This window comes from Argiope bruennichi, chromosome 3, assembly GCF_947563725.1.
Source record: "Argiope bruennichi chromosome 3, qqArgBrue1.1, whole genome shotgun sequence".
In the NCBI taxonomy this organism is placed as follows: Eukaryota; Metazoa; Arthropoda; class Arachnida; order Araneae; family Araneidae; genus Argiope; species Argiope bruennichi.
In genome coordinates, this window is record NC_079153.1 from 140,086,680 (window position 1) to 140,100,323 (window position 13,644).

The window sequence follows — 13,644 nt, forward strand, 5'->3', positions numbered from 1 at the left end:
ATTTTGAAGAGGCCCGGTTCTACGTCAGCGTAAATTGAGGAAAAAACTGCGGAAAAGAGAAGGAATCGACGGGGACGGCATCCAACTACTGTTAAACGCTGCAGCACACTTCTATATTAACAATTCGCAAATATATAATATATATATATATATAAAAATTGAAACAAATATTATATTGTGAATAAACGACTCGAGAATCAGAATATAAAACAACTATTTTTAAAAACTAATTTTTTAATGAACAAAAAACAAGCAAACAAACAAAGATGTTAATGAGTGAGTTTATTTTTATAGCATCCAAATTATGCAGTCCTTCAATGATTATTCAAGTTAGCACTCATTAAAACATCGCTCAATTAAAAAAAATCTTTACGAAGTATTATAAGGAATGATCAAAAAATAAAACTTTCAAAATCAATAAGGTCTGCTTCGCAGAATGTAATCACACTGAGTTTGTTTAGAAGTGGAAGATGCGTAGATAGGAAACGCAATTCCAATATTCTGTAGCAAGTAGGCTTGGCACTTCTTGAAGGGGATTCACTAGCAGATTCTACTCGAAACATTTACATCAGATCTTTTATCAAAGCAAAACTGAATTTCAGTCCCTTTCAATGCTTAAGCACAGAAGAGAAAGAATTCCGTTGGAATGTGAGTGGAATCTGTCCAGAAATAGGAAATACCAGTATTCCAACTGAACAAAATCTGGTATCACAGAAACAGTCGCTTCCTAGTGTTGGCGCATCGTTTAGTAGTAAGCTAGTTATGTTGACGTTAGCGGATTGCGAGACTTCTATTTACAACAGGATTCTCCCTCATCTCCACCGCTCCCTCTCTCTCTTGACGGGTTCATTCTTGTTGCTGGAGTTGCTGAATGATGGGGTGCGTCGAATGGTCGGGATTTTGGTGCCCGACGTTTGAGAGGAGGCGCTCGGCGTTCGCTGTCGGGCTCCCGTCGCACCCATCTTGCGGGCCCGGTAACTGTCCACGTTGTCGCCAGACAGGTCGCTTGCTGCTCTGCTGGGAGGCCGGCTAGAAGGTCGACTTGAGGGCCGACTGCTGCTTCTTCCGCCTGCGGCTGGAAATGATTTGGAAAAGAAATATTAGTTGAAAATAAAAGCAGAAAGAAAGGGAAGGCGAAACCATCGAAAATATTCTGAATAAAATACTTCTAAATGGAGTAATAGCATAATTTCATAATGAATTTGAAAAGATGAACTACGTGGTAAAAGAAAGTCAATATAGTCGCTATAAACACTGGAAGTAAATGTTGTAAACCATCAAAATGTGAGAACTCGGCATTTCAGTGTATGATGAAGATGCAGATTAGATTAAAGCATTATCAATAAGCACTTACATCCCGGAGTCAGGCGAGTAGGCGTGGCTCTAGATCGAGCAGACTTCGATCCGAAACTGCTGTCAGCGTCGCTGTAACTGAGGTCGCTGCCACCGGAGTTGGCGGTCCTTTGCTGTCGCATGGGAACGCTGCGCTCGCTCTTCTCTCTTACCTGTACCAAGAAAGAAAAAAGTTTTGAAAGCAGCAACCAATAAAAGTGCCAAACATGTCTTTTTAGAATTCGTTGCACGTGTACTTTAAAAAATTAATCATCTAATTAGATTACAAGTATTGCTTTGTTACAAAACAGCAACATGCGTTTGCATTCCCTATCACTTCAAGGCGGATTCTAAACAGGCCACTGCCGAAGGGCCCTGCGCCACGGGGCCCTGCGCCTTGAGGCGCCACGGGGCTTCCAGATTATTTATTTACATTATTTTCAGGACAATTTACTTTTGTATATCCACAGGGGTGTTTGTGGGACCCCAAAAAATCCCCTGAAACTTTTACAGACTTACTACCGACATTTTGGAGTTTCGAGAAGGAGGGGGGGGGGGGAAGAAATGAAAAAGTACGATTATGAAGTAATGAATGACCTAATTATAAAAGTTCAATGAATTACTTTTTTTGCAAAATTAATAACCATTAATTTTGCAAAATTAAGACCTTTGAACCCAGGTCACGTGATCGCACATCTGGTCGAACGAAGTCTCTCCCTTTTTTTTCTGCCGCGCCTACTTGCCGAAAAGAATCCAGAAGAGAATGTCCGAGAACCGGGGGAATGAGTCATAACTCGCAATAAGGAAAGAACAAAAAAGAAGTTTTTTCCCCCTTTTCACGCATTATCAGTGCCTTTGGAGAAAGAAAGGAAAAGTTTTCACCACACACACTGACCTTGCGTTTTCTGCTTTCAAAGCAAACAAAATTACTCAGATCAAAATAAATAATTCATTATTATTCCTACTTCCTTTTGAATGACGATCTCCGGAATTTCCGGGTATCGAAGTTCAAAATCCCCGGAATTCCGGGGTTTCCCCGGAGCACAAACACCCCTGATATCCATTTAATTCATAACGGTTGTGTACTCGAAGTGAATGAAATTAAAATCAAATACCTTTTAAGTTTTAGCACATTATTTTTGGAATACTTTTCATGTTTTCGAATTCAAACAGACAAATGTCGTCTGGCACTTGTGAGAAAATTTTACAATTAAAACAAACCATATTAAAAATAACATATTTTTTAAAATTACTTTTAAACTGTAATTTTATTTATTTATTTGTCTTTACTCATGAAACCACTTCTTTTGAAGGTGATTCTAATTAAATATTTCACAATTTCAGTTTTTCATAATAATTGTTAACAGACATTAAATTAAAACCGAAAGACAGTTTTTGATTCAATTTTCGTTTTGGAAATTTATAAAGGGGGTATGAAACCTGCACTGTTTACGAAACACTATTGGATTCAGTTCGACCCTGAAGAACTCAAACGGCCAACATGTATCCCAATCAATACATGCCTTTGTAATCAATCTTTTATTGCTTCATCGACTCGAAAGACAGGGGCTTTCAAGCGAAAAGTGTTTCGTTCTCGGCTGTTTTGAAATTCATTTATTTTCTTATTTGTTTACATATTTAATTAATCAAATTTGCTTAAAGTTTCACTTTCTCTTGTTGTCAACTAAAGTAATTTAGTATGCTTTCTATTAAAAATAGAAAGTGAAAAATATACGTGTAGTACTTTCATGGTTTGCACTAGTACATTTTCACCTCAATTTTAAAGTTTTCCGAAGACAGTAAGGGCAATAGTCTCTCTCATAAACAGCATCGGCATCTCTCACGAAATAAATACACACACACACACACAAAATGCAGTCACATTCAATCAATTTATTAAAAATATTAAAATCAGTTAATTTTTTAACGTTCGCACAAATTAAAGAGTTCGAATAAAATTTACAAAAACAAAAACCGAATGAATTCTCTAAAGCGAAAGTTCCAAACAAGATTCCCGCCTTTAAAATCCCAACTATAGAATAAGTATTCATGCAGATGCAACAGGAAAAACTTTTTCATGTTTAAAATAGGAACAAGGATGACAAAAAATATTTTTCCAAGCCAGTGACGGTGCTGAAATTTATCCTACATTCTTTAGACATAACTTAAGTTTGGTCTTTTTAAATTAGTTTTCAATAATTTAATTGTAAGTTTTTGCAATGATAAAAAAAAAAAAAAAAAAAAAAATGACTTTCACAGTGATAAAAAAAAAAAGAAGAAGAAAGATATAACAAAAAGAATTACAAATCAATAATTGATTATAATTAAAAATAAAACTTTGGAGTAAATATTTTCAATTATTTTTCTTGCATTCCTATCTCCCGTTCATAATAATTTACTCAACTACAATCAAAGAATAAAAAAAAACCTGGAAGCATCATAATAAAATAAATAAAAATGCTTTACTAATAATCAACCCTATTTATGAAAAAAAAAAATTAGTATTGCAATATTTTATAAATTGATTTTTATTTACAAATAATCCTTCAATTTTTTATTTAAATTCAAAATTTAAGTTCTGCAGCAGAAAATCCTGCATCTACTGTCTCTGGAAAGGAAGGACCAGGTCTGGTACAAGAGGCGCAATCGCTATCGGACCATTTGATATCATCGTCCATAAACGCATGTGCGCAAACTTTTGTGCAAGTGTAAAAAATGCGAGCATTATTATAAAGACATTTTCTGATTAAAAATCAATGAATCCTAAATGGTAATTTTATAACCAAGCAAACCATAACCAAAGAATAAAACTTTTCTCAGAACTATGATTAAAAAAAAAAAAAAAAGCCGAACTTTATAAATAATGAGTCGTTGCAAACATAAACTCTGAAAAATACAATAATATGATTAATTAAATAATAAAGCAAATTTGCATAAAAAAAGTCCTTGGGATATTACAAATATTGTCCAGTTATTATAAGAAAAGCAAATTAATGAAAGAAAAAAGATTTATTTAGAAAGTTAGGTCAATAGAAAAACTATGATAAAAATTACAAAAGAAAAAAAAAAACATAGATAAAATATACACCTACCTAAAATAAAATGGTCAATAAAAAATTTTTTATTCATAATTTTTTTATTTTATTTATTCGTTTTTGCTTCAGATTGCTCTTTTCCTCCAGTTAACTTTTTTTAAAAATTGCTCTCATTCTTTTCTCCAAACCCCCTCTTCTCCATTCTATTCTCCTACTATCACGTTCTACCGCCTAGCATTTTCTTCATGACCTTACATTTTTGGCGATGTCACTATTAAGTATCCACAGTATCAAAAAGAGAGAAAAAAAACTTTTCTTTCTTTTTTACAATATTCTGTTCCTTGTTCATCATTTTGTATTTAACGGCTAACATAGGGTGAGTTTCGAACTTGTATCAATGCCTGTTTAATGAAAAAAAAATGTGGGGGAAAAAAGCAACAAATAATTGTCTTTGCTCTTCCAACAGATATTTCGGTTGAAACACGCATATTAATGGAGGCGGCGTTGAAATATAAAAATGGAGATTCATGAAAATCTTCCTCAACAATAAAACAACTTGTGGATTGTTTTCTTCTATTTTCCTCTTCAACTATACTTTTTGATAATATCTTATTCAGCATCTCTATCGTTTGTGCCCTGCCCGAGAAAGTAAAGAACCTTCCTCCAAAATGCTAAATCTATTTTTTAAACTAAATTATTCAATTATATTCTAAAACAAACATATACATTATAACAAAATATAACTATACTCTATAGTATAGTAAATAATGGAAACAGTACATGATAGCTAATATTAAGGTTCATTATTGATAAGAATAAAAGCAGCGAATGAGCCTATTTCGTCATATATCCTACGTTCGGTAAATGGCGCTCTTCGTCTTCATTTATTTTAAACATAAATCAAGTCTCAGCCGTGTCCTGTATCTATTTTTAATTAATAAAATTCAGTTTCGTGAGAATATGCTTTGAAAAACTTTAAAAATTTAATAATTTTCCTGGATATATGTTTACATTTTTTTTTTTTTTTTTTGCATCCACATCTGCACATTTGTTTATTTATTTATTGTAATTCAATTCACTTATGAGATACCAAATTGCCGAGATCTTTCGAGTATTGAAATAGTCACTATCACAACACCCAAAACAGATCTCTTATCTTACTTTCATTTTCTAAATTTTCCGGGAAATAATTCATTCAGAGATTGGCATACGACCAGAAGTAGATGGTACCAGAAAAATTAAATATTATTAAAAGGGGTATGCCATTCTATATTTATTTTAATTCTTGTGTGAAAATAATGCCATCAAATATAATGAAATATTCCATAAGCTGTACAATAACTTAAGAAACATTGCTGTACTTACTCTCAACTCACTTTTCTTAACCAGCACATTTCAAATTAAAAATGTTCACAATTTTTTTAAGGTAAAAACAAAGTTTTTCATAGATAGAAGAAAACTTGAATTACGTATTTAGGGAACTGATAATAAATTGAATTAATTTATCAATAAAAATTCATAGGAAATGCAAAAAGCAGTCGCTTATTTTTTCGTTTTTGTGCTTTTCATAACTGACCAAGATCGTAAAAATAAAAACTAAATACTACATAAACTTTTAATTGAAATGCTGTATACTTGATTTGTCTTAATTCACGTATTAGAGTTTCTTGTTTTTCTTTATTAAGTTCACATCGAAGGTTTATAAGGAATACGATTAATTTTAACAAATTTTGAATGCATCCAGTGATGGTAGTGAATTTATGGGGGGGGGGGCCACCAAATTCCAGGTTTCTTGACTTTTATAAGGATGAATTATAATTCAAAGACTAATAATAATAATAATGTCTAATTGTTTAATATACTTCCTAAAAGTACACTTAAATTTTTTTTGTTACATTTATTTATTTTTAAAAACTATAATAGGGTTTTTTTTTTTTTTTTTTTAAATTTTATAATACACAGGTTTTTGCTGTTAGTATTTTGAAAGAAAAAGAGGAAAGTAGAGATTCATTCTGTCTCTGTTGGGAAAAGAAAGAAGCCTTTTGTTAGAAAAGATGTTAGAAGCTTTACCCAATGGAAGACTGGAATGCGAGATCCTTCTTCAGAAGGGACAGGGTTATAGAAGGTGGGCTCGGCAGTTTTGACAGGAAGACACCGCAACACAAAGCAAGGAGCTGAAAAAAATCACTCACCTTCACCACAAAATAGCCAGAACAATATCATTTCTTTCTTCCTAATGCCATGCATTACTGTATCAGAAGAAATGCAACTCAGAAACACTCATAAAAAGAAAGGGGAAAGCATGCAAAAGTGTAAAGAGTCAAACGAAATAAACCAGTAAGAAAGGGTGCTGTGAGGAAGAGCTAAGAAATCAAAACCCATGCTTTCTATAAAGTGGCAAAAATCAACTAAGAAATGACAGCTCAGACCTTCTAGCAAATAAGCAGATGCTAATGAAAATAAGTACTTGCTCTTCAACATAAGACATATACATTTTACACATAGAGAAAATCACTCATCTATATATGTAAACAAATACTAACATTTCCATATGATTACAATACATACATTTAAAAAAAATAAGAATTTTGTGACTTAAAGCAAGATATTTGCTCTAGCTCCATTCAAACAGAATTGGGCAAATCTTCATATGTTCTTCTATAGAGTAGAGCTTTTACTGAAATTAAGCCTTTTAAGTTTTTATCTCCAAACATCTTATAGGAGTTACATAAAGAAACAAGGCTAAAAGAAACAATCAAAGTCAGATGAATTGAAAATGATCAAATGTTTTAAAAATTTCGTAACTTTTAAGTTTTATTCATAGAATATAGAAGCAACAGAACTTTGAAAAACTAAATGGATGGGAAAAATATTAAAGAATAAAAGGATTTGAAGTATATGAGAACTATGGCATTATATATGTGTGTTATTGATTTCATATATATGTGGCTGAATTAATATGCCTTTCAATTAAAAAAAAAGGAAATAAAAGCTCGTCAAATACAGCATTCTATTATTTCATTCTTCCATTTGATGTTTCGAAAAGCCTTTGAAACATTGAATGAGCAATAAATTACATTGGAATGAAGGTATCTGAAACATATTGAAATGAAACTCATTATTAATTTGGTGCAGAAATCCTTTCAACTAGATATTATCAGTTTCATAGTACAATTTCACTAAGTGTTCATCTTAAAAGGAAACGTTCGGACATTAGTTACTAGTTATATTCACTCTATTAAACTAGGCATCGAAAAATTATATTAAAAAATAGTTAAGAACTTAGCAAACAGGAGTACTTGAATTATACTTTAATTTTTCAAAATATTTAAAAGCAACTGAACTGAATGCAAAAATTGTATAAGGGACTGTTTCAATACTTGATACTTATGTACTCACTCAGCCCCAATAAGATTAAATATACAATTTACTTTTTATTAAAAAATAAAAGAATTAATTTGTAACTATGTAAAATGACTTTTTGTTCTATAACGATTTGTCCTATAACGATACTAAATGTACTACAGGGTGTGTTCAAATGAAAAGGTACGAAACGACACTGTGGGAATAAATGAAGACTTTGTCGTTGTTGTTGTTATTGTTTATGGCACTTTACAAGCCCGCTGACAGATATGTCAGCGATTTAAGCCCAGTGAGCGTCTCTTGTTTTTTAGTAGTGCCCAACTAGGGCCAAGAATACGAATTAGCTACTTCATGCGTCACATTCGCTTGCACAACCCCTTTTTACAGGGATGCACATTCTTACACCTTACAGATAGAACACAGAAGAACAACAACCACACCCAAACCGGGACGCCGAGATCACGGGGAAGACGTGCAACTCCTTTACCAAGACGCCGGCATGAAGACTTTATTCAAAGTATACACCATAGGCCTGAGCACAACAATCCCACGGATTAACGAACTGAAGGATTCCTTGTTCTTAGAATTCCTGTGGCCGTGACGAGACTCAGTCCTCCACAGCGTCCTTGAGCTCGTTGTCCGAGTTGAAGCGGGGGGGGGGGTATATAAACAATTCCTCAAATAATAATGCATATTACTGGAAAATAATTGAATTACTTAAAAAGAAAGCATGAGAGCATTCAAATACTTTTTTTATTTGTCAAACAGAAGTGTTTATATAGTTATTAAAACAATTCAATCTTGCAATTTAAGGGTACATACATTCTTTCAGAACAGGAAAATAACTTTTTTTATGAATTACTTAGAGTTCTAAGATGTGTAGAAAGTCATAATTTTATATACCATAAAATTTTTTGCCATACATCTAAGTACTGTTATATAATTTATAACAGTACTTTTTTTTCTTCGCACGAAGGTCAAATAAGTAAACTTTCAATATGTTATTATTTCTAATGATTATTAAATTCCATGTAAATATGATATAATATATATACATTTGAAAATAAGCACCAAGGAATAAGCATTTGCTGTCATGTATCTAAAATCTTAGATTAATACATTATTAATGTAGACTTAGTATAAATTACTCATTTTTTACATTAGTCACCTGTCTGTATAATTTATGAATAAAAATACAAATACTAAAAGGATTTTACTATCAAAAATTAATATCAAGAAATCTTAGTTTGTATAATCGAAATTTAGCTGACACAGTTTTAACTAGTCACAGTCAATTACTACTTGGGAAGACGAATTTTTTAGGGTAAGTTGATGAGGGCATCAAATGTTCCACTACACTTCAAAGGCCTTAAAGAAAAATATATTCTAAAAAACATAAAAAAGCTACTGAAATGCACATGTTGACCATTAAAGCTGCTACAATCTCAAAAGAATGCGTCTAGTGCATAACTTAGAAAAATAATTACTCACGACTGATCATATTATCAACAGCAAACCATTCATGATAACAACACAGGGCTGGAGAAAACAGTTGATATGGAAAAGGTTAAATATAACACACAAACTAAATACTTCTCAAAATATCCATGCAAGAATATAACTATTTGAGTGCTAAAATTCATACCAAGTAACTAAAATGCGATTCTGAATTTCACAAAAGCATGAACATAATTAATAAATCACAACTAAAAATTGTGTGCTGAAAATAATTTTTTTGCTGAAACAATATATTAATACGTTTATTAAATATCATTTGTCACATATTTTATTATATGCATTTTATTAAAGAGCTTTTTCCCACGAAAATAAATTTGAAATATTTGCATATATATTCAAAAATTTAATATGAAATATTGTTAAAATTATGAATTACTTTACAATAGCCTAATTTTTACTACAGAAATTACAGAATTCTTTTATTTATATAAAAGAATTTAGATATGCATAATGTTGCTCAATAAAATGGTATTATCTCACAAATTTGAAAATCTTCAACTATTATGCTCATGTGTTCATATTCAATATTTCAAAAACAAATAATATATTCACAAATTAATTCAATACAAAATTGTGGAGAAAAAAAATTATTTTATTTAGAATAAAAATAAAACTCATGTGAAAGAGCAAGCTAGATTTATCAAAAATTATTGCTGATTAAAAACTACAAACATTGAAATAAAAATCTAATAAAAAAATAAACTTTCTTTTTCATTTTAGGAACTGAATAATTTGTATTATAAAATAAAAGTGAACACTGTTACATAAAATATCTAAAATCATACCGTTTATATAAACCATAAACTACTTGTTTATGCCAAGCAAAAGCTATCAGTTTATACGAGCCAAACTTTTAATTCTTGTAAAAGTTTTTCTAAGCTAACATGTTAGAAACTCAGATAAATGATCACTAATTTCATTTTCCACAACGTTGGATCATACTTTAATGTTATTGCTAAGAATTCATATAAATTTGTAAAAATTCAGACATTTGAGATTCTTAAATTAGACGGTATCCACCTTGAAAATAATACCACTGTACATTTTGAGGTATACAGTTGGAATATTTCAGTGCTTTTTATGAAAAATTTTAGAACAAACCTTTGTGATTGGACCAGTAGCTGGCAAAGACATTCCTGATCGATTGAAAGAGGAATTTCCACTTTGTGAGGATTGGGAAGAATTGGGACTGGCTTTTGGTTTGAAAGGCTGTAAAGACTGACTAACACCTTCGGCTAGAATGAACTGCTCACGCAACTCAAGATTTGTTCGGCCTTTAGCTATGAAACAAAATGCGAGCAACTAAAACCATGCAACATGCAAATAATTCAAAATCAAGCAAACAAAAAACTTGTAATAGTAAATAAAATAATATTAAAACAAATAAAGGCAAGGCAAAGAAAATAAAAGCAAAGGGTGCTATTTTAAAAGAAGTTTCAGGAAAAAATCTAAATCAACTAAGACTACTATTATTATTACTATGAAATGAAATAAAACAAATGCAATATGGTAAATGAAATATTTCTTTTATAAATGATTTTTATAATGGAATTTACAATAATTTCCATCATTATTTTTATTCATATTCATTTTATTTTTATTCATTGAAGAAATATTAAAATTTAAAATTATTAATAAATTTTTAATTGTAATTATTTAGCACATGCTACATCATATTTTTAAATATTCAGTGAATCCATTTATGCATTTCCTACAGATATACTTTAAAAATAATATATATTAAATTATTTCCTTCATAAAAGTATATGAAAAAAATTGTTATTTTTACTGCAATATTTGAGCAAAAACAAGCATAAAATTAGGTTAAGTAAAAAATTTTAAAAGATTTCTTCAAGTAATGATGGAACTTTTACTATTATATATCATAAATATTGCAAATTATAGAAACGATTTTTGAATACACAACTTTAGATATGAATATTTTTTACCTCCTCGATTTGTATCACCCATATTCATACACTGATCATGATATAAAGAATAGCAGGGAATTTAAAGGGACATTTTGCATATTTAGATACAATTGATTTATCATTAAAAATGCAGAGCAACGATATCTTGCATTCAATTATGATGCTTTCACAAAATAATCTTTCAATACAAACTCAAATATTTGTTGGTTTTTGATACTGGAATAATAATCACATAAATAAAATGAGTAGTCAGTGAGAAAAAGCCATACAATAATAGAAATAATAAGAAGATTAAATACCTCGGCAAGGATCGTTTTTGACCAGGAATTCATCCAGAGCTACCCATCCACCGCCAACTCTGACCATAACTGTACTACGCAATATCCTCACCAAGCGTAGTTTCTGGGATTCTCCAAACTAAGAAAGCAATAATACTCTTCTTATTAAGAATTTACTTACATAATAAAAAGCATTTCATCACAATATTTTAATTACTTACTCGGTATTTTCCTTCACCGACTTGATAGACTTTGAAGCGATGTGCACAAGTACATTGTGCCACTTGCCTTTGAACTTCATCTTGGATTTTTTCAGCCTCTGTAAGTGGTCCTTTCTGAAATGTTCACAATAATAATTTTAGGAACGTTTTTAGAACACTAAAGATGAATAAAATCTACTGAAATCTTTTACAAATTAAACCAGGAAACTAGAAGAAAATTATATAAAAAAGGTTCAAAATTATATTTATTTCTGCAATAAAAAGCAAGATAAATGCTTAGAAATATTTTAGAGATAAAAAAAAAAAACATTTTCAAATCGCAGAATAATCCAGTTACTGGTATTTAAGAAATATAGTTCTTATAAAAGATTTATTTTCACAAACTGTGCAGTGAGAAACTGCTGAAAAAAGTAAGTACTTTTAAGAACCATAGCAAAAAAACTTTTGCACATATATGTGTATATAAATCTGCAATTTTTTAATTAATTTTAAATATGTATTCTTTAAGTTTTAATATTTATTTCTGTATTGGCATAACGCCTTCTATTGTAAAACAAATGATGCTTTTAGTCTTGACAAAAACATAACAATTGTAGTAAAAATGAGAAAAAAATTATCAATACCAAAAAAATTAAGCCAACTTTTGTAGGATTAACCATAAAGATATCTGATCTCTTTCAAATTTTCTTTAAATTAACAAATCATTTAGATGGATACATCATTTCTGAAAATATCGCAGCTGATGTAGAAGCATTGCATTAGCGAAAATTTTATATTTAGTTTTTATATACGAGATAGTAAATAATATTTAATATGGCTGAGATGGAAAATATAAATTTCCTCCTGCATCAATTCACTATATTTAGTAATTTTATTTGTTGTCTTATACAATTAAGAACTAAAACATATCAGAATGGCTGCCATTATAAGACTGGCAAAACTGCTATGAAAATGAGCATAGAACAAAGCTATAGTCTGTTTTTCGATCATTTTTGAATAGAAAAGAATAATGGCGTTCAAAAATGGTCAAGAAATATAAAAACTGTTTTATCACTTTTTCTTCTGAAGTTTAGTAAAAACCTTTTCTGAACGGTCTGAATATTTAATAAAAGCCTGCTTTTAAACCTATATGCAAAAAAAAAAATAAAATAAAAAAAAGTATTTTAATTTTTAAAAAAATTACAGAAAAACATGAATATATATTTTACGAAGCAATGAAAATTCATCAAGAAGTCCTGTTTTCATAAATAATGGAAACAAAGTTATGAAGCTAAAAAATATAAAAAGCCAACTCTGTAGGTAGAAGAAAAATTAAATTTTAAAAACAATATGCCAGTTGAAGCATTTTTTAAAAAGTCTTCTTTGAAGTCAGCACCAGACAATATATCGCCTTGCTTCCAAATTTAACAAAATTCATCAAATAAAGAATCTTATTCAATAAACCGCTTAAACAGTTTTTAAGTTTAAATTAAAGCAAAGAAGGCATCTTTTTTTTTATCTCACGAATTTAACAGCGCTAAAATAATGTTACTCAAAGATTCGAAGAAGTAATGATAGTGTTGTGAATTTCGTTATACTTAAAATTGTGTTGTTTCGTTAAAATTTGTTAAATACAAATTGTGTCAAAAACTGATTTTTTTTAAATTACTAAAAGTGAGGGGAAAAAAATGCATTCATTCAAATAAATATGCTTTGACGTTATGGCGAAAACATACTAAAATTCTGTTTTTATTTTTTTAAATTAAACTTCGAATTAAAGTTTTGAAAAATCCGTTCATAGTGGGTCTCTATCACCGCAAATAACCTTCCAAATTTCAAGCTCCGCATTTCAATGGTTTATGCTTTGCATTTATCAGGATAAACGTTTACATGTAAAGAGATATTTCACAAGGAAAAAAATATATATATAAGTTATAAAAAAACCGTTATAAAATCTGAACCCGAAAAAAAAAATGTATTTTAAGAC

At 30.1% G+C, this 13,644-nt stretch overlaps 1 protein-coding gene across 7 annotated transcripts in view; it reads right to left on the reverse strand.

The window, feature by feature from the left end:
- Nucleotides 1–216: 216 nt before the first annotated feature.
- The window catches only part of LOC129963219 (dystonin-like), a 319,384-nt gene continuing 305,956 nt past the window's right edge, over nucleotides 217–13,644 (reverse strand). For 6 of the 7 annotated variants that reach the window (XM_056077407.1, XM_056077412.1, XM_056077413.1 and 3 more), the window contains 5 exons: nucleotides 11,679–11,792; nucleotides 11,479–11,596; nucleotides 10,350–10,528; nucleotides 1,355–1,505; nucleotides 217–1,075 (listed from right to left, as the gene is read on the reverse strand). In XM_056077407.1, coding sequence (XP_055933382.1) covers nucleotides 813–1,075; nucleotides 1,355–1,505; nucleotides 10,350–10,528; nucleotides 11,479–11,596; nucleotides 11,679–11,792 — 825 coding nt within the window. In that variant the 3' untranslated portion in view covers nucleotides 217–812. Of the gene's footprint in view, nucleotides 1,076–1,354; nucleotides 1,506–6,437; nucleotides 6,542–10,349; nucleotides 10,529–11,478; nucleotides 11,597–11,678; nucleotides 11,793–13,644 lie in introns of all 7 variants that reach the window. The other variant, XM_056077411.1, reaches the window with a different exon arrangement.